The 24,856-nt window shown below is 39.4% G+C and overlaps 1 protein-coding gene across 1 annotated transcript in view; it reads left to right on the forward strand.

Moving 5' to 3' along the window:
- Nucleotides 1-24,856, forward strand: part of GRM8 (glutamate metabotropic receptor 8) — a 379,997-nt gene that overhangs the window by 156,246 nt on the left and 198,895 nt on the right. The window contains exons 3-5 of the mRNA XM_068400373.1: nt 3,109-3,244; nt 3,728-3,882; nt 5,072-5,209. Of these exons, the coding sequence (XP_068256474.1) occupies nt 3,109-3,244; nt 3,728-3,882; nt 5,072-5,209 (429 nt within the window). The remainder of the gene's footprint in view (nt 1-3,108; nt 3,245-3,727; nt 3,883-5,071; nt 5,210-24,856) is intronic.

Genomic DNA, 24,856 nt, shown 5'->3' on the forward strand with positions numbered 1-24,856 from the left:
GGAGATAGCTTACACAATTCATTATAAATGTAGCAACAAGGCTGAAGTGCATTTTATTTTGTTCCTATTAGTATTTAACACATTCTTCAATGTGGAGATGCTAAGATGCACAGTACAGTCATGATTGAACTTGCTGTTGCAATGATGGAATGGTGTTTCTTCTACACCATTTTGACTGAAAATAGCTTTTTTAGATACCGCAGTTTTTCACTGCTTGATATCCATTCTACACGGATTGTAGATGGCTCTATGTAGTGTATTATATATATGCATTTTGTAATATTTGCATTTGAGTTTTACGTAGAAAGAATGTTTTTTCCTAAGGGCCATTGCATGAATAGAAATAGTAGAAAAATGCACTCTCAAAATTTATGAGGTAACAAATTATTCCTTTATGTAATTTTTTAGGATCTGTTTTACTTTTTGTGCCTGAATGACTTTGGGGACATTGTTTTTTCAGTTTTTCTTTTGTATCAGTGAATTGCTGATTGTTAAATTTACAGGGTGTCTGCTAAATATTTCTCTTACATTTCAGCCCTGTTACTTGAGAAAGAGGTTGCAGTAAAGGACTTTTTGAGTGTCTGTCACAATAGCTTAATATCAGTTTAGAAAATTGGCTAAAGTTTTCATAGTACAGTGTTCATCTTTTCACTACTGGAATGTCAAAGATACCTGGTGAATAGGAGGGTCACCTGCTATATGGGCTCATCTGTTGTTATTGGCAAATTAGCTGTCCGTCATGGACAGCCAGGCTGTTCATAAAAATGTGAAGAAATGTGTTGCCAGAAAAAGGCACTATACTCCATTTTAAAGCAGATAAGAGTAAATTATTGATGTTATATCTTTATACTATTTATAGATGGTAAAGAAATAGGTACAAACAATTTTTGTTAGAAATGGCAGATATTCTAATTTATAAATATTATTTCTTTCATGTAAAGCAGAGAAAAATCCAGGATAAATCTATACTGCACTATGCATCTCTCAATCTAACAAAATAATAATGTAACATCCCAAGAAACTGATGCATAGCTGAAAAAGGTGATATGTTTTCCTGTGACTAAAACTGGCTGATTTCATTTGAAAGTTGTTATTTTTATACTGACAGTTGATAATTCCATGCTTCATTTATGCTATGTCTAATCTTGATTCAAACTTAGGATCTGCCCGTGCAGAGAACTATTGAGGTCAATGACATTCTGAAAAGGCAGAACAAAATCTGATAATGAATCCCCAGCATTTTCTAAATATTACATAGAATAGAATAGAATAGAATAGAATAGAATAGAATAGAATAGAATAGAATAGAATATTTCAGTTGGAAGGGACCTACAATGATCATCTAGTCCAACTGCCTGATCAATTCAGGGCTGACCAAAAGTTAAAGCATGTTATTAAGGGCATTGTCCAAATGCCTCTTAAACACTGACAGGCATGGGGCAGCTTTGAACCATTCCCACTCATTCTTTGAGTAAAAGAAATACAAAAGGCTTCATAAATACATTTATTTTGTTTGTTTTGCTCAAAGATTAAACACATTCAGCTTAAGAAAGCTAACACAAGAGACCTCTGTAATGTCTTCATGTAATCTACATCCCAAGCTGCATCTGGATTGCCCCTTTTTTATTGTTCAAATACTATCCCTGACAGTGTGTATCAACCTAATTTGTGAAGTACTTTGGAAAAACAGAAGGTTGACATTTTTATAGGAAGGACAAGACTGTTAAGAAAGTTGGAAAGCCTCCCCATATACAACATAGCCATCTAACTGTGACTTTAGTTGTCTAATTACCTCTAATACGTAGACATGGACATGTATATGCCCCAAATGATCTAATACATCCGAAAATAAACACCAGTGTTCATTAAAAACAGAACAGCTCTTCTAAAACACATTGTTATTCTTACTCACACTGCAGGCAATCTTCAGTGTAGAAGTATTTAGATGCAGAGATGCAAAAATTATCATCATTTGCTTTGCCTTTGTCTAGTAACGTGTCACTTTCTGTTAGAAATAAACATTTTCTCCTTTTCTTGATTTTCTGGTTTTATTAGTGATTAGATTCTCCACAAGAGGCTCTTATTTTGGAAATAACAACACGCAAAAGCAAATATTGGTGGGAGTTAGATGTACCAATGCGAATCAGGCAATAATTCTTAAACAAAAAATAATTAAACAAATCAGCAAACAATAACAGAAAGATCATCTATGGTATAGGAAGTCAGTACCAATCTGGACTCAGTGCTTCATGAAACAGGCTCAAGGAATTTCTCTCCCTTTGTGCTCATAGATAACAGTGTCATAACTGGGAAGAAGAGATTCCTTTGCACCGGTGTATGAAAGCCATTAAAAATCACCGAGTTTCTGTAGAAATTTGTCCCTTTTTGCAGGACAGGAAAAATGTAAAGATTTCAATTAACACTTTCCTCCTTCTGTCAGGAAGAGATATAAATATCATCTCTGAGTTTGTGTTCATTTGCTGATTAGTTATTTAGAATATTCAATGACAACCCAAAACCTCTGAAATATTTAAGACAACTTAATTAAGAATGTCATAATAACAATTAGAAGTGATCTGTATGTATTTGTTCATAAGAGAACGTTTCAAGTTCTCTACTTGATTCTGTAACCACAGCATTTATTGTTAACCTTATACTCTCCGTTGAAAAAGCAGAGGTGTATGATAGTGCCTGTTACCGAAGAGCCACATTATGAACATAAGATAACTGTCAAATCGTGGGTCCACAGTTAAATGCAATCCTGTGGCAAAGCTGGGTTCTCGGCTGCCATAAGTTGGGCTAGGTCTGTGGAACTCGGTCCAGCTGAGCCAGAGTGTGGTGCTTGACAATCTGGCTCAGGAAGTTGTTTAAAATTTTATACAAAAAATAAAGTAACAGGTAACTGAGTTGTACTCTTTAACGGAGCATTAAGTGTGTAAGTTTGTACAGCGCATATTTCAAAATACATAGATAAGGTAACTTCTGGCTGCGCCAAGGTATCTCAGATTAGCACCTTGCTTTCTTCGCCTGCCTGGTTAACTATGGATTATCTAAAGTGTGGATATTTAGCATGTTAACATTATTTTTTTTCCTTTAAATTTTTCTCAGGAGGTGTTTGCATTGCTCAGTCACTCAAAGTCCCTCGGGAACCAAGACCAGGAGAATTTGAAAAGATCATCAAGCGCTTGTTGGAAACTCCAAATGCTCGAGCGGTGATCATGTTTGCGAATGAAGATGATATTAGGTGCCTGTTTCCTAATTTTGTGTGTTGAAGATGTTTCTCTTCACAGAGATGCTCAATTGGCTGATGCAGAACAGAGTAATTCAGGAGGTTTCAGATTCAATCCCGTGTAAATATTCTTGGAAATCTGGTGATAAGAAATTGAGTTGCAATTATATAGTGTGCTGGTCCTTTATTCTGTGGAGAGCTAACCTGTTTCTAGTTCCTATGAGCACAGCTCCAACAGATTGTTATTTGGTGACTGAAAAGAAAGAAACCAATAAGTATGCTAGAAAAATATAGCTAAAGATGAAACAAGTTAACTTGTACAGTATTGTATCTTGAGTCCATTACAGCTGTTGTTAAATAAGCTTTAGACTGTGACAAACTATTGACTGATTGGTTAGTGTGAACTTACTTATGCATAGCCAGAATTAATACTGGGGATTCTCAAATTCTTCGTAAATGCAGTTTGTTTAATTAGTCATGTGTTGTTTTTTTTTGCAGGCGAATACTGGAAGCAGCCAAAAAAGCTAATCTGTCTGGACATTTCCTCTGGATTGGCTCAGATAGCTGGGGGTCAAAAATTTCACCGGTTCAGCAGCAGGAGGAGATTGCAGAAGGAGCAGTAACTATTCTGCCCAAAAGAACGTCAATAGATGGTAGGAATGCACATGGCACAAAAACCTCATTTTCTGACAATGTTGAAGCTGCCTACTTCTTTCAAAAAAAATATAAAAAAAAATCATATAGTCTTTGGTTATAGGGAAATCAGGGAAACTATGCAAATAAATAACTTGAGTTGGCCTGATCCGATATTCATTTAATTGCCTCTGTTGAGATGAGGAGATGCTGAGTCTGCAATTAGGCAAGCTTATAGTTGTCTAATAACTAGAGCATATGTAATGGAGAGTTTCTTACTGATAGCCTGATGGTTCATTGGGACAAAAAAGGAGAATATCAGATGGATAAGAATGAGTTAGCTCATTCTTCTTGGAGGAGATGAATCTAGGCTCTGCTTTCCTCTCCTAAACTTACTTTAAGAAGCCACTATATTAACAAAGTTTCTGACTTGATTTATGAAGTGGAAGTTGTTGTTTGAACCACATCATTCCTGGGAGGGTACTGGACATAGTAACATCTCTTACTGTCTGGGTACGTACTCTAAGCTGGTGCACGGCTAGACAAACTGAGCACCATTGATACTTGGAGAATTTAGCCACGTGGAAACATTTGTAAAGATGGTATGTGTTAGTCATGATTTCATTATCGCTGCTGGGTTGTAGGGGTAAGGCTGGTGGAGAATCTGATCAGGTTTAAGCAGGAATCCTTGATTTCTCAACTGAGGTCACTAAACTTACAAATAGAAGCAGAATTTTAGGTGTCCTGTAAGCCCTCCGGTTCAACAGAGAGGTACCTGGTGATTTCAGGTGTCCTTGAAATGAAATTTATTTGGATCACAGTCTTTGACTAAGTAGTGATTATAGTTTGACTCATTTCTTGTAGATATCTAATTCTTTATTTGTTTCATCCGTGTATTAAAAATTAAGTTGTTTCCCTAACCATCTGCATTGCATTTTTTAAATAATAGAATTCTACTGGAGCTCTAGAGACTCTTTAACTGCTGTAGGTATTTAAATAATCTTGTTCTACAGCACATATAGAATAATAACAAATATACTATTTTTTAATCCTTACATACTATGTTCATAAAATATCTTATTATAGTAGTTTGTACCTAAGACTTTTTCTTCATCTGATATTTATACAAAATCCATTATTATCTTTAAATGACTATCTTAATGCTGTATCATATTTTGATTTGTTTTCTTTTGCTTCTCTTAAATGTAGGATTTGATAGATATTTTCGGAGCCGAACGCTTGCTAACAATCGAAGAAATGTATGGTTTGCAGAATTTTGGGAAGAAAACTTTGGATGCAAGTTAGGATCACATGGAAAAAGAAATAGCAATATCAAGAAATGCACAGGTAACTGTGAGAGTAAAACATTATCTGTAAGTTGTTTATTGGATTGCAGGAAATGAGCTGCTTTCTGGTGCACTCTGTCTCTCTTCAATTCTCAAATGCAAATTATTGTGTTGTAAGAGAAGTGTGACATTTTTTCTCAAACCTGAAGAAAAAATTTGTGGGCAATGTTTGAGAAAGGTAGTAGTTAATTTGCACAAATCCAATGGTGGTACAGATTTTGTTAAAGACCTATGGCTGTGGTTCAATTCCATTCATGTTTTCAATGACCTTCTCTCTCACCTCATCTATAGTTGTCAATATGATTTTTTTTAGTGAACAGGCACATCACAGTGATTCTCCTATTTTTATCCCTGAAGTATATACAGAGTAAATTATATTTCTGTTTAAACTATTGAGGTCTTGATGATAGGTCAGGTCATGAACTCCTTATTTAATTTACAAACTGTGTTTAAGAATAGAGTAAAAATCAAATCAATATGTCCTTATTACTTGTCCTCATGTGAAAAGAACAGGATTCTGTATCATATTATAAAGCTGCAAGTCTCTATGAAATTTGAGCAAAAACTCTATGTAACTAGCACTTGTCTTCTCAAACCTGCTTTCTGAGGTGTCATACCCAGATACAATTGTCATACCAGTTAATATAGCAGACAGAACAGTAGCTCTGAGTTTCATCTCACCTATGAGATGTTGGCTTTTTGCTGTTCCTTGCAGGGTTTACTCCAAGATTGTTACCTTTAGTCTTCTGTGACTACAGCAGACATTTTATGTTACTTTTTGTATAGATAGTTTTTGCCTAATATCAGGGCTCTCAGTGTCATTTCCTTAATTACCACCCCCTCCCCCCCCAGCAGTACTGGTGGTGACCACCATCTCTCTGACTAGTGGCAACAGCAACATCCAATTTTCTGCACTACATAGATAAGTTGTCGATGTGCCTTGATTTTCCTGGCAGTGTTTTCCTTCACCAGATAATATCGTCCATGTGGAATGCGAACGTTTTTGTTTGCTTGCTGTTCCAGGATTTCTGGCTGCCTGGTGACACTGTCACGCAGCCTTTGTTATGAGGGTGCACTTCTAAACTTTCTGCCAACAAAAACTGCACACCAGCACCCTACTTCTGGGTTTGTCAGACAGACATACCATGCAGTCTCCAAGCACGTGCACCGTTAGTCCTGCACTTCTTGAACCATCAGATTTGTTGTATGTGTACTGTGCCATCGATTCAAAGACTTACTGCACTGTGCTTCTCAATGCTCAGATATCTCTCACACAGAAATATGAGAGCCATGTATGCACTGTTTCATTTCAACGATGATGCCTTGTCTTCTACATTTTACCACATACTTCACAAAAAAAGCATGATATTCAGTTTCTCAGTGAGCTAAATGATAGCTCATTACTCTAATCCTTTACTCTTTGGTCTTGGTTCATATAGCAGTAAGTCATGGCTGGGTAGTTACCCATGTCTGGGAAGGGATTATTTTGTTTTTACTATTTTACATGAAAAATAGATGGGGATTTTTGACGTTCTTCAGGTGGAATGAGTGGTGTGTGTGCTGTAGTTTGGGAAGCTCTAAATGTTACCACAGATGGTTGTATGACTTGTTTCAGACTCATCACATCTGTCAAATTGAATTACCAAGTGAAAAATAGTGTATAAAATGCATAGGCCGTATCTTGATAGATTCAAAGTAATTTGCGATTTGAAATGGATATATGCGTAGTTCATGAAACAAAATTATGGTATGCTCTCTGTGCCTGAAAACAGAAAGAAAACGTATCTTCTGCAGCCAGAAAGTAAACATAGCAGCAAGGGATGGGATTAAAACATGGGCAGTCTCATATGAAGGTTGCACATACAGTTTGACCTGCAGTGAAAAAGCTATGAATTCTTCTGCAAGCAAGGGTATCTACAAGTAATAGGACCCTTGACTAAAACCCCTTAAAGGTGGGTTACTACAATAGAAAAGACACTTAGACAGCAACAGACCTAAACCAAGCTGATTCATCATCATGATCCCTATGCTTATCTAGCTCAAATGTAAAGATCAGATAACAAAAATAACCAAAATGTGTTCCTTTTAAGTAAACTGAATCAAGAGATGAGAGTGGAAGTTCAAAATAATCCTCCTGTGTTTTAAGGATAAATGTTAGGTGGAGAATGGGGGAATGAGCCCCCAATCTAGATGTAAAGAATCACAAATGGCATCTTGATCCACCCCAGCTGAGTTGTCATGGCCTCCTGTGCACAAAAGAGGCAGCAATGAAATCCTGGCTGGTTCTTCATACCACAGCCCTCAAAACAGATGAGTCAGTCTACTATTATCTTCCATGTCTGCTGAAGATTAAAGAGGAGAATATGCCACCCATGAATCTATCTTTCCCTTGAAAGGCCAAAGACTTTACTTCATTGCCAAGTCTGCTCTGAAATAATGATGGTAAATGAAATAAATGAATGAACCTTCAAATTTCACTAATGTTATAGGAGCTGTTACATTTAATTGTTTATAGCTTAATTTTGAAGACTTTGATCCTTGGCCTATCCCAGTTGCCAGTTGTCCTTCCAGTGGGTTTTCTCTGAAACTTTACATGTACTTTCTCAGTCGTAAATTTCAGCTTAGTTCTTAAAAGGAATGTATTCCCAGCTCTTGTTCAGGACTTGAAGACTGAACATAAAAACATGATTTATCCTAATTTCCCCATATTTGATCTGGACATTGCAGATAATAAGATCCTCTGTCTTTTGCCTACCAGCCCAATTTATATATCATGTCAAGAGCCAGTGACACTGAAAGAAATCCAAAAGCTTGAGATACAGCCATAATCTGAAATTCTCTCTTTCCAAAGATATTAAAAGGCAAATTGATAGGTATATAGTTTTCTCAGTCTTGAGATGTGTTTTGTTAGGCATTCTTGTTTATCATAGCTAGGAGATACTTGAATCTTTTTATCATATGACATTTGTAATTCCCAACAACAAAAAAACTGATATCCCTGTTCTCTATTTAGTCGAGTTATCTGTTCATAGTGTTAAATTTTTACTACCTGCAGTAAGAATGCTACCAATCTAATCCAATTTCAAGCATGTTTTTTCCTATGAAGATACTAGAAAATGCTTCATAACAAAAGATATTTTTCTCTTTTCTTTTCCATGTAAAATCATCAGTCTTTTTGGCACTGAAAATCCTGAAAGGAGTTTCCTCTCCTTGCTCAAGGTTAAGAATTACAAAAGGGCATATGCCTTCTTGCCTCCTTCTGTTATACATTACTGATTATTTCAGTCTAGTGTTGTAGTGGCTTAAACAGTTTCTTTAAAGAAAACTGCTATTTTAAAACTGTTTAAAAATATTGTTTATTTGTGGTTGCTGTTCCTTCTTATTCCTAAAAGAATTTGTGCTTTCGAGATACATAAAATAGGAAGCTTCTTTTAAGTTTGCCTGATTGTTTGCTTTCTGGTTTTTACAGTTTGCAGAAAGCAATAATTTACCTAAACTTTGAAAAACTAATTGCTTTACCACTATTGATTTGCAACTAGCTCTGTGTTTCTGAATGTGAGTGTACGTTGATCAAATCATCAAGATTAGGCCGGTTCATTGAAAACTATTAGAGATTTTTTGTTCCAACATTTCTGGAATTAAAAAAAAAATCAAATTGGGCCATTAACTTAGTAAACATGAAACAATAATTCAATTACTATCCTTAAACTTTTTTAATTGGGGAAGGAGAAAGGCATTTGCAGAGAAAACCCATTTGTCTTACTACAACACAATGGAAAAGAATGGAGTGCTACAATGATTGAAATGTCTGTAGAGGTTATAAGAAGCCTCACTTCACATATTTATTCAAGGTTCAGGTATTCTATATTCAATAAAAAGATTTTTAGTGAGACATGAATCTTCCAGGGATCTTCAACAGCCTTTCTTTACCACTGGAATGTCTTTGTGGGAATGAGAAGTGAGGAGATGAGAAGCTTTTCACTCATCCCTGTGCCCCAGCAGAAAACACTTAAGACCGAGACAGCATTCATCCTTTGATTACCTACATTCTTCAAGAGGAAGGGCTTGCGCCATGGTTGTGGAGATGGCAGAGGGAGTATGCCTCTTGCTTTACTTTAAATTTAACATCCTGGAGACTTTTCCATACCCTCAGCTTCCCACTTGAGTGAATTGGTGGGCCAAGTTTTTGGTAGCTGAAGATTTAGCATTACTTAGAAACATTGTAGACTGATCAGATTTATTCCTGGTGTTGTGTTGTTGACTCCAGCTCTTGGTTGTTGAGCTGTCCTACTTAAGGTAGGTTTCTAGACCTTATGTTTCTTAAGAAATATATAAAAGTATGAATACAAAGATTTGAAAAGGAAACAAAGATACCCGCGAGTACTTTGCATCGAATTGTGAGGCTGACAGTAAGCACTGTCACTCTTTCAGAGGACCAAAACACAGTGACAGACAAAGAACTCAGCATTAATGATTAAGAGTTAAGGTAGAAGGGTAAAAATTAAATGAAATGTACTCAGATTTGCTTCCATTAACGTCACAGAATGTTAATATTTGATTTAATTCGAACAAAAAATTCTGAAGAAGTCCTCTTTACATATATGTGTGTGTACACATGTAGATATTTGTGTTTGCATGCATAAGCAGATAGAAATCTAATGAGGTAAAGTTACTTACTGTATCATGTTTTAATGTGTACAATGGTAGCCTCAAATTCAAATCTGACATAAGAAGATATAGTTCCATTGAGATTTGTTTTGGATTTTCCCCATAGCATCCCTTCAAGGCATGCATTTATCATAGTATTTACAGTCTTTGAACAGCAAAATGTGGCCCTTCCTTTAATAAAAACTCAACCAAAAGGTTTATTAAAAAAGCTCCTTCATGCACATCCCTACAGAAGTAGTATCTCCCCTGTTTTGTATGGTTAGCATTTTAACTACTCTGCAAACCTAATCAGCCTTTAACTGCCTATAATGACTGACTGCACTGCTAAAAATAAAGATGGAAGATTTTCCAAAAGCATATAAAGACCTGTGTAAATTAGTATAATTTCAATTTGGTCTGTCAAACTGAACTATTTGTTTCACTGAAGAAAATCACAGTGCAGTATAATAGACATCATGCATACCTAGGAACTTTACAGATACATTATTTAATTTTCTCGTAACTAACCTCTTTGAAAATACAATTACACCTAAAAATATTAATAGAAAGAAGTAGATTTACTCATGTGTATGCAGCCACATTCTGAAAAATTTATGTAATTAATTGAAGAGTTAAGTAGCAGAATGTGAATCTTGCAGAGGTACAGTGCATTGCTGTTTAGTTTGAGTAATGGTTCCATTACTGTAAAATCGCACCTAATGCAGTTTTTTTCCTTGACGAGACCTACACAAAGTTAAAAAAAATCAGCATAGGTGCAGTTGAGACTCGTGGTGAGTTGCACCACAATTCCCAAAAGGCACTAAGGCTCAGGAGGGATTACTTTTGAGCACACAGAAAGAGCTGCAGGCTTTCTCTCTTTGTGCAACTTATGTGTTGTGATCAGTATGTTTAGGCATAAGAGGTAGAAAGGGCAATTCTTATTCTTTCTCTTCTTTTGCTGTTCTTTGCCATTTTCTTGATTCGCATTTGAAAAGTAGCTTATAAACACATTCCAGAAGGATTTTTGACTTTTTATTCATATTTATATATCTATTGCCATTTCGTGTAAGTACAGTAATTTTGCGTAAAAATCCCAGTAGTCAGATTTGCGGCATGATAAGCGGGAGCCAAGTTGACTGTTGAGTCTTTGTTACTCATCACATCAACTGGACACAAAAGAGTTTGAGGAGTATTTGCCATAGACTAAGCTGTTTCTTACTCTGCTTTGGACGTTATCTCAGAACTATGAAAACTGTGTGTTACAGGTAGCTGCACTGCAGTGGTCCCATGCTGCTGCTAATGTAGCATTAAATCAAACTGCATCATGTGTCATTAAACAATATATGGAGCCAGAGAGCATTTACTTTTGGTTTTAGAACAATAGATCATGTCCTAGGTGGCATCAAGATCTCTTCCAATAACCTAAATGATGTTTAATCTCTTTATTATCACATGATCATAGAATAGCTTAATAGAATTATTTTGGTTGGAAAACACCTTTAAGATCACCAAGTCCAACCGTTAGCCTAGCACTGCCAAGTCTACCACTAAACCATGGCCCTAAGCACCACATCTACACATCTTTTAAATACCTTCAGGGATGGTGACTCCACCACTTCCCTGGGCAGCCTGTTCCAATGTTTGACAACCCTTTTGGTGAAGAAATATTTCCTGATATCCAATATAAACCTTCCCTGGTACAACTTGATGCCATGTCCTCTTGTCACAGAATCACAGAATAGTTGGAGTTGGAAGGGACCTCTGCAGATCATCTAGTCCAACGCCCCTGCTAAAGCAGGTTCACCTAGACCAGGTTGCACAGAGTCGTATCCAGGTGGGTTTTGAATGTCTCCAGAGAAGGAGATATCCTTTGTCCTATCATTTATTACTTGGGAGAAGAGACTGACACCCACCTTGCTACAGCCTCCTTTCAGGTAGTTGTAGAGAGTGGTAAGGTCTCCCCCGAGCCTTCTTTTCTCCAAACTAAACAGCCCCAGTTCTCTCAGCCATTCCTCATAAGACATGTGCTCTAGACCTTTCACCAGCTTCGTTTCCCTTCTTTGGCGAGGCCCAAACTGAACACAGTATTTAAGGTGCAGCCTCACCATTGCCAAATACAAAGGGACAATCACTTCCCTAGTCCTGCTGGCCACACTATTTCTGCTACAAGCCAGGATGCTGTTGGCCTTCTTGGCCACATGGGCACACTGCTGGCTCATATTCAGCCAGCTGTCGACCAATACTCCCAGGTCCTTTTCTGCCAGGCAGCTTTCCAGCCACTCTTCCCCAAGCCTGTATTGCTGCACGGGGTTGTTGTGCCCCAAGTGCAGGACCCGACACTTAGCCTTCTTGAACCTCATACAACTGGCCTTGACCCATCCATCCAGCTTGTCCAGATCCTAGTGAGGGATCTAGAGCACATGTCTTAGGAGGAGCAGCTGAGGGAACTGGGGTTTTTTAGCCTGGAGAAAAGGAGGCTGAGGGGAGACCTCATCGATCTCTACAACTACCTGAAAGGAGCTTGTAGAGAGGTGGGTGTTGGTCTCTTCTCCCAAGTAACAAGTGATAGGACGAGAGGAAACAGCCTCAAGTTGTGCCAGGGAAGGTTTAGATTGGATATCAGGAAATATTTCTTCACCGAAAGTGTTGTCAAACATTGGAACAGGCTGCCCAGGGAAATGATTGAGTCAGCATCCCTGGAGGTATTTAAAAGATGAGCAGATGTGGTGCTTAGGGCCATAGTTTATTGGTAGACTTGGCAGTGTTAGGTTAACGGTTGGACTTGATAACCTTAAAGGTCCTTTCCAACCAAAATGATTCTATGATTCTATCCCTCTGTAGTGCCTTCCTAGCCTCAAGCAGATCAATCCTCCCACCCAACTTGGTGTCATCGGAGAACTTACTGAGAGTGAAGTTGATCCCCTGGTCCAGATCATTGATAAAGATCTTAAAGAGAACTGGCCCCAATACTGAGCCCTGGGGAACACCACTTGTGACCGGCCACCAACTGGATTTAACTCCATTCACCACAACTCTTTGGGCACAGACATCCAGCCAGTTTTTTACCCAGTGAAGCATACACCTGTCCAAGCCATGAGCAGCCAGTTTCTCCAGGAGAATGCTGTGGGAAACAGTGTCAAAGGCTTTACTAAAGTCTAGGTAGGCAACATCCACAGCCTTTCCCTTATCCGCTAAGATGGTCACCTTGTCATAGAAGGTGATCAGGTTAGTCAAGCAGGACCTGCCTTTCATAAACCCGTGCTGACTGGCCCTGATTAGCTGGTTGTCCTGTATGTGCCCCATGATAGCACTCAAGATGATCTGCTCCATAACCTTCCCCAGCACCGAGGTCAGGCTGACAGGCCTGTAGTTCCCTGGATCCTCCTTCCGTCCCTTCTTGTAGGTGGGCGTCACATTTGCTAATTTCCGGTCACCTGGGACCTCGCCAGTTAGCCAGAACTGCTGATAAATGATGGAAAGTGGCTTGGTGAGCACTTCCACCAGCTCCCTCATTACTCTTGGGTGGATCCCATCCAGCTTCATAGACTTGTGTATGTCTAAGTGGCATAGCAGGTTGCTAACCGTTTCCCCTTGGATTATGGGAGCTTCATCCTGCTCCCTGTCCCTGTCTTCTAGCTCAGGGGACTGGGTATCCTGAGAACAACTGGTCTTATTACTAAAGACTGAGGCAAAGGCAGCATTAAGTACCTCAGCCTTTTCCTCATCTTTTGTCACTATGTTTCACCCCACATCCAATAAAGGAAGGATATTCTCCTTAGCCCTCCTCTTGTTGCTAATGTATATATAGAAACATTTTTTTATTGCCTTTTATGACAGTAGCCAGATGAAGTTCTAGTTGGGATTTGGCCCTTCTAATTTTCTCCCTATTATGGTATACAACAGGCCATAAATTCACTATTTTTGCACATTTTCTCTGGTTTTCAATTTCAGAAGCCTGGGTAGTCAATTCCAAAGAAAATGTTGATGTCTGAGAATGACGAGTGACATTCTGCTAAAAATAACAAGACTGAAATACAGACTTTCTCATGCTATACATCAGGTCACAATGTTTAGACCAAATTCTCTCCTGATGGTGGAGAACTGGCAGGCATGAACCCTGCTGTCTCTCTGCTGTCAGTGTCTGATAGACTGATAAGAGTAGAACATAGTTTAAAGTATATGTGATCAAAATATACAGATTCAATTGTCTTAAAAGGGACAGTTCTGGCTCTTATTCCAGAAACTACAGAATTTCAGAAGATTCAAGCTGAATACTATTTCATTCCAGCACCTACTAATGTGGATTAGTGTTACTCAATATGTCAGAGAGCTGTCAGATCGGGGGACCTAACATACGCTGCCCATTCACTGATTTGATTTCTTCATTTCACTTCCTGTCATTCTTTTTGTTGTTTCAGCAGTTGTTAGTATTTTTAAATCTCTTTATAATATATCCAGTGGAATATCACTTCGCAATCCTGTTGTTAAGGCTTAATTTCACGTACAAAACGTGTCATTTAAAAAGCTTCTTATTCCAATGTGAAGAAGAAATTGTGGATATACTCCATAGAGGTCTTTGTTTCTCTATAATTTTATTCATAAAGAGGAATTAAAGTCTTGTATTCTGTCAGGAAATGTGTCAATTTTAGATTTATAATGTTTTACAAAGTTATGAGTCATATTCCACTGCATGATCATTTAAATCGTGTAACTTGCTATTTTAGATTTGATACACTTGCTGGCAAGTTGGAATACTTTTAATACACATATGTATGTGCACATGTGTGGATGTGTTTGCTAGTAACTTATGAGTCTAGAAATTCTTATTCCAGCTCAGAGCCTCTGCAAGAATAGTATATCTTAGTGAACAAATTGTTGCTTTAAGTACAATTTTGTGTGAACTCTGGAACTGTACCTTCTCAAATGTAGCCTCAGAAAACTTGTAACCAGTATTACTTATGATGTAACTTAGATGTCACACATGTAAGAATGTCATCTGTACACAATCCTTGTTCCTGGGAGACAACAGTAAGTTACTCTGTCATTTCCAGTACCAGCCCAGCCACTTTGGACATATGCTAGTAGAATGGGAAAGTTGATAGTCAAAGATGTGTTGCATGCTGTTCTTCATCAGTTTGCTCTCCTGGTCTGCCACAAACAGATCCTTATTGTGAATGGGAAGACAGGTTCTGTATAAACCTGAGTCCCAGATATGCTTCTTCAGGTAGAAATGATACTTGCTGTTTTCCCTTCCGAGTAAGTTCTTGTAATCCTGCCCTGTGAGAGGACTAGAAGAACCGTTTTAATTTTGTATATATATCATCTGTGCCATTATCCAAGCATTTCAGGTTACAGTGCTTAAACATTTTATAAGCATGCGTATTTGGTGTGTATACTTGCTACCTGGCTAGATGCTTCGTTAGAATACAAGCAGTACAATAAAAATAGCTTAAGTCTACAAAAAGGACAATTAGCTGCATAGTTTTCAGTGTCCTTGGATGTGGTCAGACAGGCTAATGTGCTCATTATAACCTCACAGGAGGTTGCTCATCCTTCAGACCTGTTGACCTCTGTCCAACCGCTCTAGCACTGTTCTGTAAACTAATCTGGTTGAGGATTTTGGAGGTGAAAATTTATTACCCAGATCAGTGGCAGGCATGTTAATTTGGTTGAAAATGTTCTTCCATATTCACAAGTAGTGGTCCATGATACATTTTTCCTGGTCTATTGCATGGTGGGGGATACCAGTTGGGCAGAGAAAGAGTGGCCTTTGTGAGGTACCTTCTTCTTCAGGTGGCCCGGGTGTTCAGCAACAATGTCTATGTTATCAAACAGTGCACCTCTGCAGAGCGAAGCAGTTGATGATGAGCATCTGAGGTCCTCACTGTACTCATTTCAAGAGATTTTATTTCGGTCCTTTGAGCTGCAGGGCCATAGCTGTATTCCCAGCACTCATCCTACAGTTTGGTTTCCTCTGAAAGGCACTGGAATTGTGCACAGTAAGACTGCTCCACCATGTGAAAGAGAAAACAGTCAGGATATTTGTTTCAAAAAGGCTTTCCTTATCCAAATAAAACATGAGTGTAGCTGCGCTCAAGGGAATGAGCAGGTAAAGCTGAAGACAGGTGGACACCCCTCATTTAGTGTTTTCAGAGCCTGTATGGTGAGGGAAATCGGCTGCTCATGACACTGATCCCTCTGAGTAAGTCAGAAAGATATAGAGAACTCGCTGTGCCCAGTTCCTGCGAACAAGCAGGATTTGACTGCTCTTGACCCTTATTTTCAGAAGACAGCTAACTACAAACTAACATTGAATTATTCCATCGATTAGCTGTTCTGAGGGGGAAAAAGTCTATTTAATACACAGCTCAATATTTATAAACTATTTTTAATATTCTTGGAGTATGCCATGATTCAAGATATATATTCAAATTTACCAGTACATAGTTTCTCAGCAGATCAAAAAAAAGTAGCTTGTTTGTCCTGTTTTGTAACTGCAGAAAAACGTCATCTCACACAGATACTGGAATACAGAGTGACTTATATCATAAACTGCTGATGCAGAAGTTGCCACAAAACAGCCTTTTCTCTATTAGTTAATACTTAATTTACAGGATATCAACAAGTTAGAACAAATATGAGCACTAGGGAAAAGAAAATGGTAAAACAAAGGAAATTATTTAATCTTTCTATTTTGATCTTCCTACTGATTAATTATGTTTGATATTAAAAAAATTTTCAACTTATTCTGATGTTAGATATCACCAATACCCCAAGTAAATCTATATTTTTAATAATTATATTAATTGTATAATATAATTAGTGTAGGTAAGCTAAGTAGTTTCATAATTTCATGAAGCAGCAATGAAAATACTTAGTGTGGACTACTTTTAGATCATGAACATTTTCAATACATTGAATAATTATTCAACTGTGAAATGCCCCTGATTTATAAGTAATTGTTCACCTTTTGAGGAAAGGAGTTCAGATTGGTCATCTGTAAACAGATGCAGATGCTTTTTAATCTAGCAAGTAGAATTTTATTACAGAAATAGACCCAGCAAAATCAGTGGGGCATGCATAATGGACTGTAGTGTAAATCAGTGTAGAAAAGGAGGTCAGAATTTGGTTTTTAATGGATAAGTGTAGCCATTAAATATACCAATTATAGTTCAATATTTCCAGACTATTATTTGTATCCAATATTTGAGATAGATGTTTTTGCATGGAGGGTTCATATGAAAGGTCAGGTGGAAGCAGAAGTGTCCCCAATTTGTGTTAAAATCAGTGTACAGGGGAGGTGATGTATGTTTGTTACATTGGCCTTACACTGGTTTAACTGCATGGCTGGGTATAATGATTTTGACCCAAATTCTAGCTCTGGACTAGTGCATGTTCAGGGTTTGCAGGATTGCCCTTGTGTGGAGCTCATGAGACAGGATCTACTTAATTCTTTAACTTTTGGGAGGCCATCTCCACATGTCTTAGTAAGCTGCTTAGACTGGTATGACTTACCCTGTGAGGATCACAGAATCACAGAATCACAGAATCACAGAATCAACCAGGTTGGAAGAGACCTCAAGGATCATCGAGTCCAACCGTTGCCCTGACACCACCCTGTCAACTAGAACATGGCACTAAGTGCCATGTCCAGTCTTTTCTTAAACACATCCAGAGATGGTGACTCCACCACCTCCCTGGGCATCCCATTCCAATGTCTAATAACCCTTTCTGAAAAGAAATTCTTCCTAATGTCCAACCTGAACCTCCCCTGGCGAAGTTTGAGGCTGTGTCCTCTTGTCCTATCGCTAGGTGCCCGGGAGAAGAGGCCAACTCCCACTTCACTACAACCTCCCTTCAGGTAGTTGTAGACTGCAATAAGGTCACCTCTGAGCCTCCTCTTCTCCAGGCTAAACAAGCCCAGCTCCCTCAGCCGTTCCTCGTAGGTCAGACCCTCCAGACCCTTCACCAGCTTGGTCGCCCTCCTCTGGACTCGCTCCAACACCTCAACATCTTTCTTGAAGTGCAGGGCCCAGAACTGGACACAGTACTCAAGGTGCGGCCTCACCAGTGCCGAGTACAGAGGGACGATTACTTCCCTAGACCGGCTGGCTACACTATTCCTAATAGAGGCCAGGATGCCATTGGCCTTCTTGGCCACCTGGGCACACTGCTGGCTCATGTTTAGCCGGCTGTCGATCAGCACCCCCAGGTCTCTTTCTGCCAGGCCACTTTCTAACCACTCTTCCCCCAGCCTGTAGAGCTGCATGGGGTTGTTGTGGCCAAAGTGTAAGACCCGGCACTTGTTCTTGTTGAACCTCATGCCATTGGTCTCGGCCCATCTGTCTAACCTGTCCAGATCCCTCTGTAGGGCCTTCCTACCCTCCAGCAGATCGACACTCCCACCCAGCTTGGTGTCATCTGCAAATTTGCTGAGGGTGCACTCAATCCCTACATCTAGATCATCTAGAAAGATATTGAACAGCACCGGCTCCAGAACTGAGCCCTGGGGAACACCGCTAGTGACCGGCCGCCAGTTGGACTTAGCCCCATTCACCACCACTCTCTGCGCTCGGCCATCCAGCCAGTTTTTAACCCATTTAAGAGTCCACCCATCCAAGCCCCGGGCAGCCAGTTTGTCTAGGAGGATGCTGTGGGAGACAGTGTCGAATGCCTTACTGAAGTCTAGATAGACTACATCCACAGCCCTGCCCTTATCTACTAAGCGGATCACTTGGTCATAGAAGGAGACCAGGTTGGTCGAGCAGGACCTGCCTTTCATGAATCCATGTTGGCTGGCCCCGATGCCCCGATTGTCCTGCATGTGCCGTGTAATGGCACTCAGGATGATCTGTTCCATCACCTTGCCTGGCACCGAGGTCAGGCTGACAGGCCTATAGTTCCCTGGATCGTCCTTCCGACCCTTCTTGTAGATGGGCGTTACATTTGCTAATTTCCAGTCAGCTGGAACTTCTCCAGTTAACCAGGACTGCCGGTAGATAATAGAGAGTGTTTTGGCAAGTTTGTTTGCCAGTTCCTTCATTACTCTGGGGTGAATCCCATCCGGGCCCATAGCCTTGTGGGTGTCCAACTGGCACAGCAGGTCACTAACCATCTCCTCCTGGATTACGGGAGGTTCACACAGCCCCCCGTCCCTAACTTCAGGCTCTGGGGTCCGAGTCTCCTGAGGACAACCGGTCTTAACATTAAAGACCAAGGCAAAGAAGGCATTGAGCACCTCTGCCTTTTCCTCATCCCCTGACACTACACTACCCTCCTCATTCAGCAAGTGGTGGAGGCTCTCCTTGACCCTCCTTTTGCTGTTGATGTATTTGTAAAAGCTTTTTTTGTTATCTTTGACTGTATCAGCCAAATCAAGCTCTAATTGAGCTTTGACCCTTCTAATCTTCTCCCTACATGACCTGGCCACGTCCCTATAGACCTCCCAAGTTATCCGACCCTTCTTCCAGAGGAAATAGGCTCTCTTTTTTTCCTTAAGTTCTCGCCTAAGTTCTCTGTTTAACCAGGCCGGTCTTTTTCCCCGACGGCTTGTCTTCCTACAGACTGGGACAGCCTGCTCCTGAATATTTAGCAATTCCCTTTTGAAGCATGTCCAGCCTTCCTGGACTCCTTTGCCCTTCAGGACCGATTGCCAGGGGACTCGGTCCACCAGCCTCTTAAACAGGCTAAAGTCAGCCCGCCGGAAGTCTAAGGCAGAAGTTCTACTCTTGCCCCTCCTTACTTCCCCCACTATCGAAAACTCTTAACATTTCGTGGTCGCTACTCCCCAGACAGCCACCGACCCTCACATCTCCCACTAGTCCTTCTCTGTTCACAAACAACAGGTCAAGCAGGGCCCCTCCTCTAGTGGGCTCATTTACCACCTGCATGAGGAAGTTGTCCTCCACACATTCGAGGAATCTCCTAGATTGCTTCCTCTCAGCCATGTTGTATTTCCAGCAGACATCCGGCAAGTTGAAGTCACCCACGAGTACAAGGGCCGGCGACCGGGCGGCTTCTGACAGCCACTTGTAAAACGCCTCGTCCGCCTGCTCATCCTGGTTGGGTGGTCTATAACAGACTCCCACCGTAATGTCCGCCCTGCCGACCTTCCCCCTGATCTTCACCCATAAACATTCAACCTTGTCATCCTCACCATCTTCCTCAATTTCGACACAGTCTAAGCACTCCCTAACATACAGCGCTACCCCACCGCCTCTCCTGCTTCGCCTGTCCCTCTTAAAGAGCTTATAGCCATCCATAGCAGCACTCCAGTCATGAGAGTCATCCCACCACGTTTCTGTGATAGCAACCACATCATAACCTTCCTGCTGTACAGTGGCTTCTAGCTCTTCCTGTTTGTTGCCCATACTGCGTGCATTGGTGTAAATGCACTTCAGCTGGGCTAGCGGCCTTGCCCCCAACACAGGCCTGTCCCCCCTAGGTTCATTTATGGCTGCCCTGGTCTTATCCCCCTCCCCCATCGAACCTAGTTTAAAGATCTCTTGATCAGCCCTGCCAACTTCTGGGCCATAACCCTTTTCCCCTTCTGATTCAGCTGTTCCCCATCCGGCATAAGCAGGCCCGGTGCCATGAAAGCCGCCCCGTGGTCAACAAACCCAAAATCCCACCTCCGGCACCAGTCTCTTAGCCACATATTAATCTGTTGTACTTTCATAGACTTTTCCCTATTTTCACCAAACACCGAAGAATTGAAGAGAATATCACCTGCGCACCTACCCCCTTCACCAAACGCCCCAGGGCCCTGAAGTCCCTTTTGATAGCCCTGGCACTTCTCTCTTCAATCTCATCCCTACCGACCTGGAATACTAATAGTGGGTAGTAGTCAGAGGGCCTCACCAGTTGAGGAATCCTCCTGGCAACATCCCTTACCCGAGCCCCAGGGAGGCCGCAGACTTCCCTGTGAGTCGGGTCTGGCCTGCATATGGGGCCCTCCGTTCCCCTTAGCAGGGAGTCGCCTATAACAATTACTTTTCTTTTCTCCTTTTTGGAGCTGGTTGCAACCCTCTTACTCGGTTGCTTCTGTTTACGTAGCCCCATGGGATGGCCATCTCTCTTTGTGGACTGCAAATAGATGTAGATGACTAATTTGGATGAGGTGCCCCACTTTTAGATTGCTCAAGTCAAGTGAAATGAATCCCATTCCATGGTTGCGCAGATCACCACCTTCTCAACAAAGCAATCTGCCTTCCCAGTTCATGTAAGATCCTGGTGATAGCTCTAATACTTGCTTGTATTAATTATGACTATATTACTTAAATATTTAGAGGTAATTTAGCATCCTTACAGGTACTTTCACAGATAGAAACAAAAGAGAAGGTAATACATGGCAGTCCTCTGTACGTAGATTATCAGCAAATGTTCCTCAGATCTGAATATGTGGCTATTTGCCTATTGATAATACCATAGATTTTCAGGATGCAATGTCCTGTTGAATTACGCAAAATATTTTAAAGGGATTTGTTGGCAAAGGTTTATATTTCAGGTTTTTATTTAGGCTTTGTGTAAAAAATTAAACTTTTAATTATTTTGGCCATGATCCTTTTATTCTGTGATGAGATAATCCCAGGAGACAGGCAAATTAAGGCTTTAAAATCTTTGAGAATCTACATAATGTACGTGATCTGTCACTGAGACAAGAGCAGCTGGTGTTGTGATCTCATATGTTACATACCCTGTGGAAAATAAGTTACTTTCAGTTTATTAAAGTGATACTGTGGGACAAGGTGGGCCAGAAATTGCATTTTTCAGATTTTTTGTTTTCCTGTTCTATTCTTTCAATCAAAGAAGAAGAAAATCGAGTTGGCATTTGTACATGTCATAAACCTGTTTGGAGGATTTCAGTGGAATTTAAGTGCCACATAAGCATTGTTTGGCTTGTAAAGTAAGGGTGCTTTTTCACTCTCAGTGTTCAGTTCTGACTATTGGTAGACTTTTTCCTGAGCCATACCCTTGAAAAAGCAGTTCTTCAGAGACACTCAGATAGATCAACAATTATTCTGTCATCTTGAAATGAACAAATCATTTCTAGCACCAGAATCACTTCAAGGTAACATTTTAAATTATCTCTTCCTGCGACTTTTGAAACTACAGCAAACAAGAAACAACTTCTTTTTATTCCTTTTAAATTTTGAAAAAGAGCCTGAGACTCTAAAAGTGGCAGTTTTAGAAACATTGTAAGTGTTGGCTCGGAGAGTGATAGAATAAGCTCTGCAATTCACTGAACCTTCTTGTAAGATATATTATATATAAAATCTGAAAATATAACAAACAGTCCATGTGTATAGTAACTGGAATAATTGATTTTTCTTTTTAACATTTTGGACAGAAAAGTTAGCATCTGCCAAAAGGCTACAGTAGAGAAAAACAATTTGCAAAATTGAATAGTATGACTATGAGACAAAAAGGCTGTCATGTGTTCTGCATCCTACTTAAAAGTATGTAACACTCCTCAAATTCGAGATAAAAGCTATCCAGAAAGAACAATGTACAGACCACAAATTAACTATTGGCTTTGCAATTAGTAATTCCAAATAAATAATAAACATAATATTACAAATGGCTTTCACAGAATTTGGAAAGAGAAAAGGAGGCTAAATTTACTCTATAAATTGCTCATTATTTACTGATAGATAAAGCACACACATTCAGGGGTTTAATTCCTGGAACTCATTGCTTTTTTTTTTTTTAATTTTAGTGGATATATATAATTCTGACTTTTCTGAAAATTAGAGTTGAAATTAACTAGGAAGAATCTTGCTCGTGAACTTTTGATACCTTTCCATTGGATTTTAGGTGAAATCTGTAGATGCAGCAGTGTTTTAAAATGGAGGGAGGAAAAAATAATGAAAGGAAGAAGAATTAATTTGCTATATTAGATTGTACAAGTCTCGTGTCAGCTGACAGAACTGGAAGTGAGTATGTAAAGGTCTTTTACATCTGCAGTTTCTGTGTGCAGTGGGACAGTGTGGATAGTGTGTAAAGATTGGTACCTGACAGCCTGCAGGAAAAAGGGCAAATAAATCTACATATTATACTGTAGCTTCTGCACTTTTTCAGCAGAACTACCTATGGCCTGGATATCAGCCTTCATGGTAAAACTTTCCTGGCACTCTCTGTTAAACATTATTGCTTTACACAGACTCTGAATGACCCATACCTTTGCAAGTTGCAGTGCGAGACTTTCAGGTCTGCATGAGATTTGGGTTGAATTTTGGATGAGTATTAAAGTCACTTTCCATTTTATCTGAACTGTTTTCACTAATTCCTCTGTGAAATTGTCTTTCATGTAATTTGTGATGATAATAAAGGAAACAGGGTTTGGAACACAAGACCAAAGTTTTTGTAACTTAGTTGCACAGAAAATATAAAGGATGTATAATGGCCAAATCTTCAATGCTGTACGTGAGTGTTGCTTTATTGACATGAAGAGGTATGAGATTTGAGAGGATATGGCCCCCCAAACAAGAGTAATAACTTGATTTTTGTGTGGAAATCACAGAGAGGTCAGTAATCAAAGGCTGAGTAGGATAAGAAAAGCTTTAAAAGAATGATCAGAAGGGAAGCTACATTGCTTTTCACTTCAGAAAACAGGAGTTTTAGATCTTAAATGTAGGATGAAAATGAGCAGAGCTTTATAGACTGGTCGCACAGAACCTTGAAATAGAGACAAGAAGATTCAGCATCCTATGAAAAGGGTAACCAATCAAGAATTTGGCCTCAGTGATACTAAATTTTAAAATTCTCTAGTATCAGTGAAAGGAAAATTGTATGTGGGAGGGAACTGCACTGCTTATTGCTCCTTGAGATCTCTTTTGGTCTGCTGTTACGTGGTTCTATTTTCCACAGTTTATCTTTTTTGTTTTTCTCATTTTAGCATGAATCACTCTTCTGAAAAAAAGAATTAAAATTTTTTGCAGGCTCCTTCACTGTGATATTGAATCATGTTTCCTTTTGCATTTAGAGCCTTTAAAATCATGGTCATATGTTTGCTTTCAGTTATATATGTGATGTTAAAAAAAGAAGTACGCTTTTAGAATTCGGATGGTGCTTTTACCACCTTCCTTGCCTTTTTATAGTGCTCCTTTAAAAAAAACCCCAATGCTCCTATATTTATTTTTTCTTAGTTTGTTTATTTATTTATTTTTCTTCTTTTTTTAGAAAGGTGTATCTGAGCATATTTTTGTCGTGATTACAAAGGTGGTCATTTGTAGGCCTATCTGGAATTGGCCCTTTCTCTTCTTCGGTTTCTCTGCTTGTTGTGCATGTTGTTAATTTACAGTGTCTCTGGCTGATGCTAATGTGACTATCTGAAATTTCCAGTGATCATGTTTTCTTCTTCTTCAGTCTCTAACTTTCTGTAGCATTTCATTTCCCTTGCTGCTATTGTGGCTGAGTGGCCAAAAACATCATCCTCTCACTCTTTCTGATCACTCAAGGAGTTCAGTTCTGTGACACTTGTTGATAACGTTAAATTTTAACTTGTTGCCTCATCTGTTCTTTAACATATAGTGTTAATTCTGCATCTTGTTTGATGTCATTTTCATTCCTAGACATTTGGTTCATCGTGTTCAAGTTCTTAGTAACTTTTATAAGACTATGTACATTTTGCTATAGCTTGGTACCTTAATTCCTTTATTAACATGTTTTTACTAGTTTTTTTTTGTTTTCCAAAGTCCTCCTTTTTTAAATGGAGTTTTGAATGCCAGTTTAAATTAGTTCTCATTTGACAGTGAGGAAATTAATTACATTATGATCAAGCATTTCAGGTGTAATTATGCCTTCAAACAATTTGCTGTGCAATATTTAGAAATATAGCTCCAGTCCTGCAAGATAGACTGTATGGGGTGCACTTATGCTTCTGTGCAGGACTACACTGAACTCAATAACATTTCACAGCTGAAAGGACTTAACAATTATCATGGCAACATGCAGCATGTCCTAAATATATTTTTCTCCCATGTAAAAATACTTCATAGCC

This window comes from Nyctibius grandis, chromosome 5 (assembly GCF_013368605.1).
Source record: "Nyctibius grandis isolate bNycGra1 chromosome 5, bNycGra1.pri, whole genome shotgun sequence".
Classification (NCBI taxonomy): domain Eukaryota; kingdom Metazoa; phylum Chordata; class Aves; order Nyctibiiformes; family Nyctibiidae; genus Nyctibius; species Nyctibius grandis.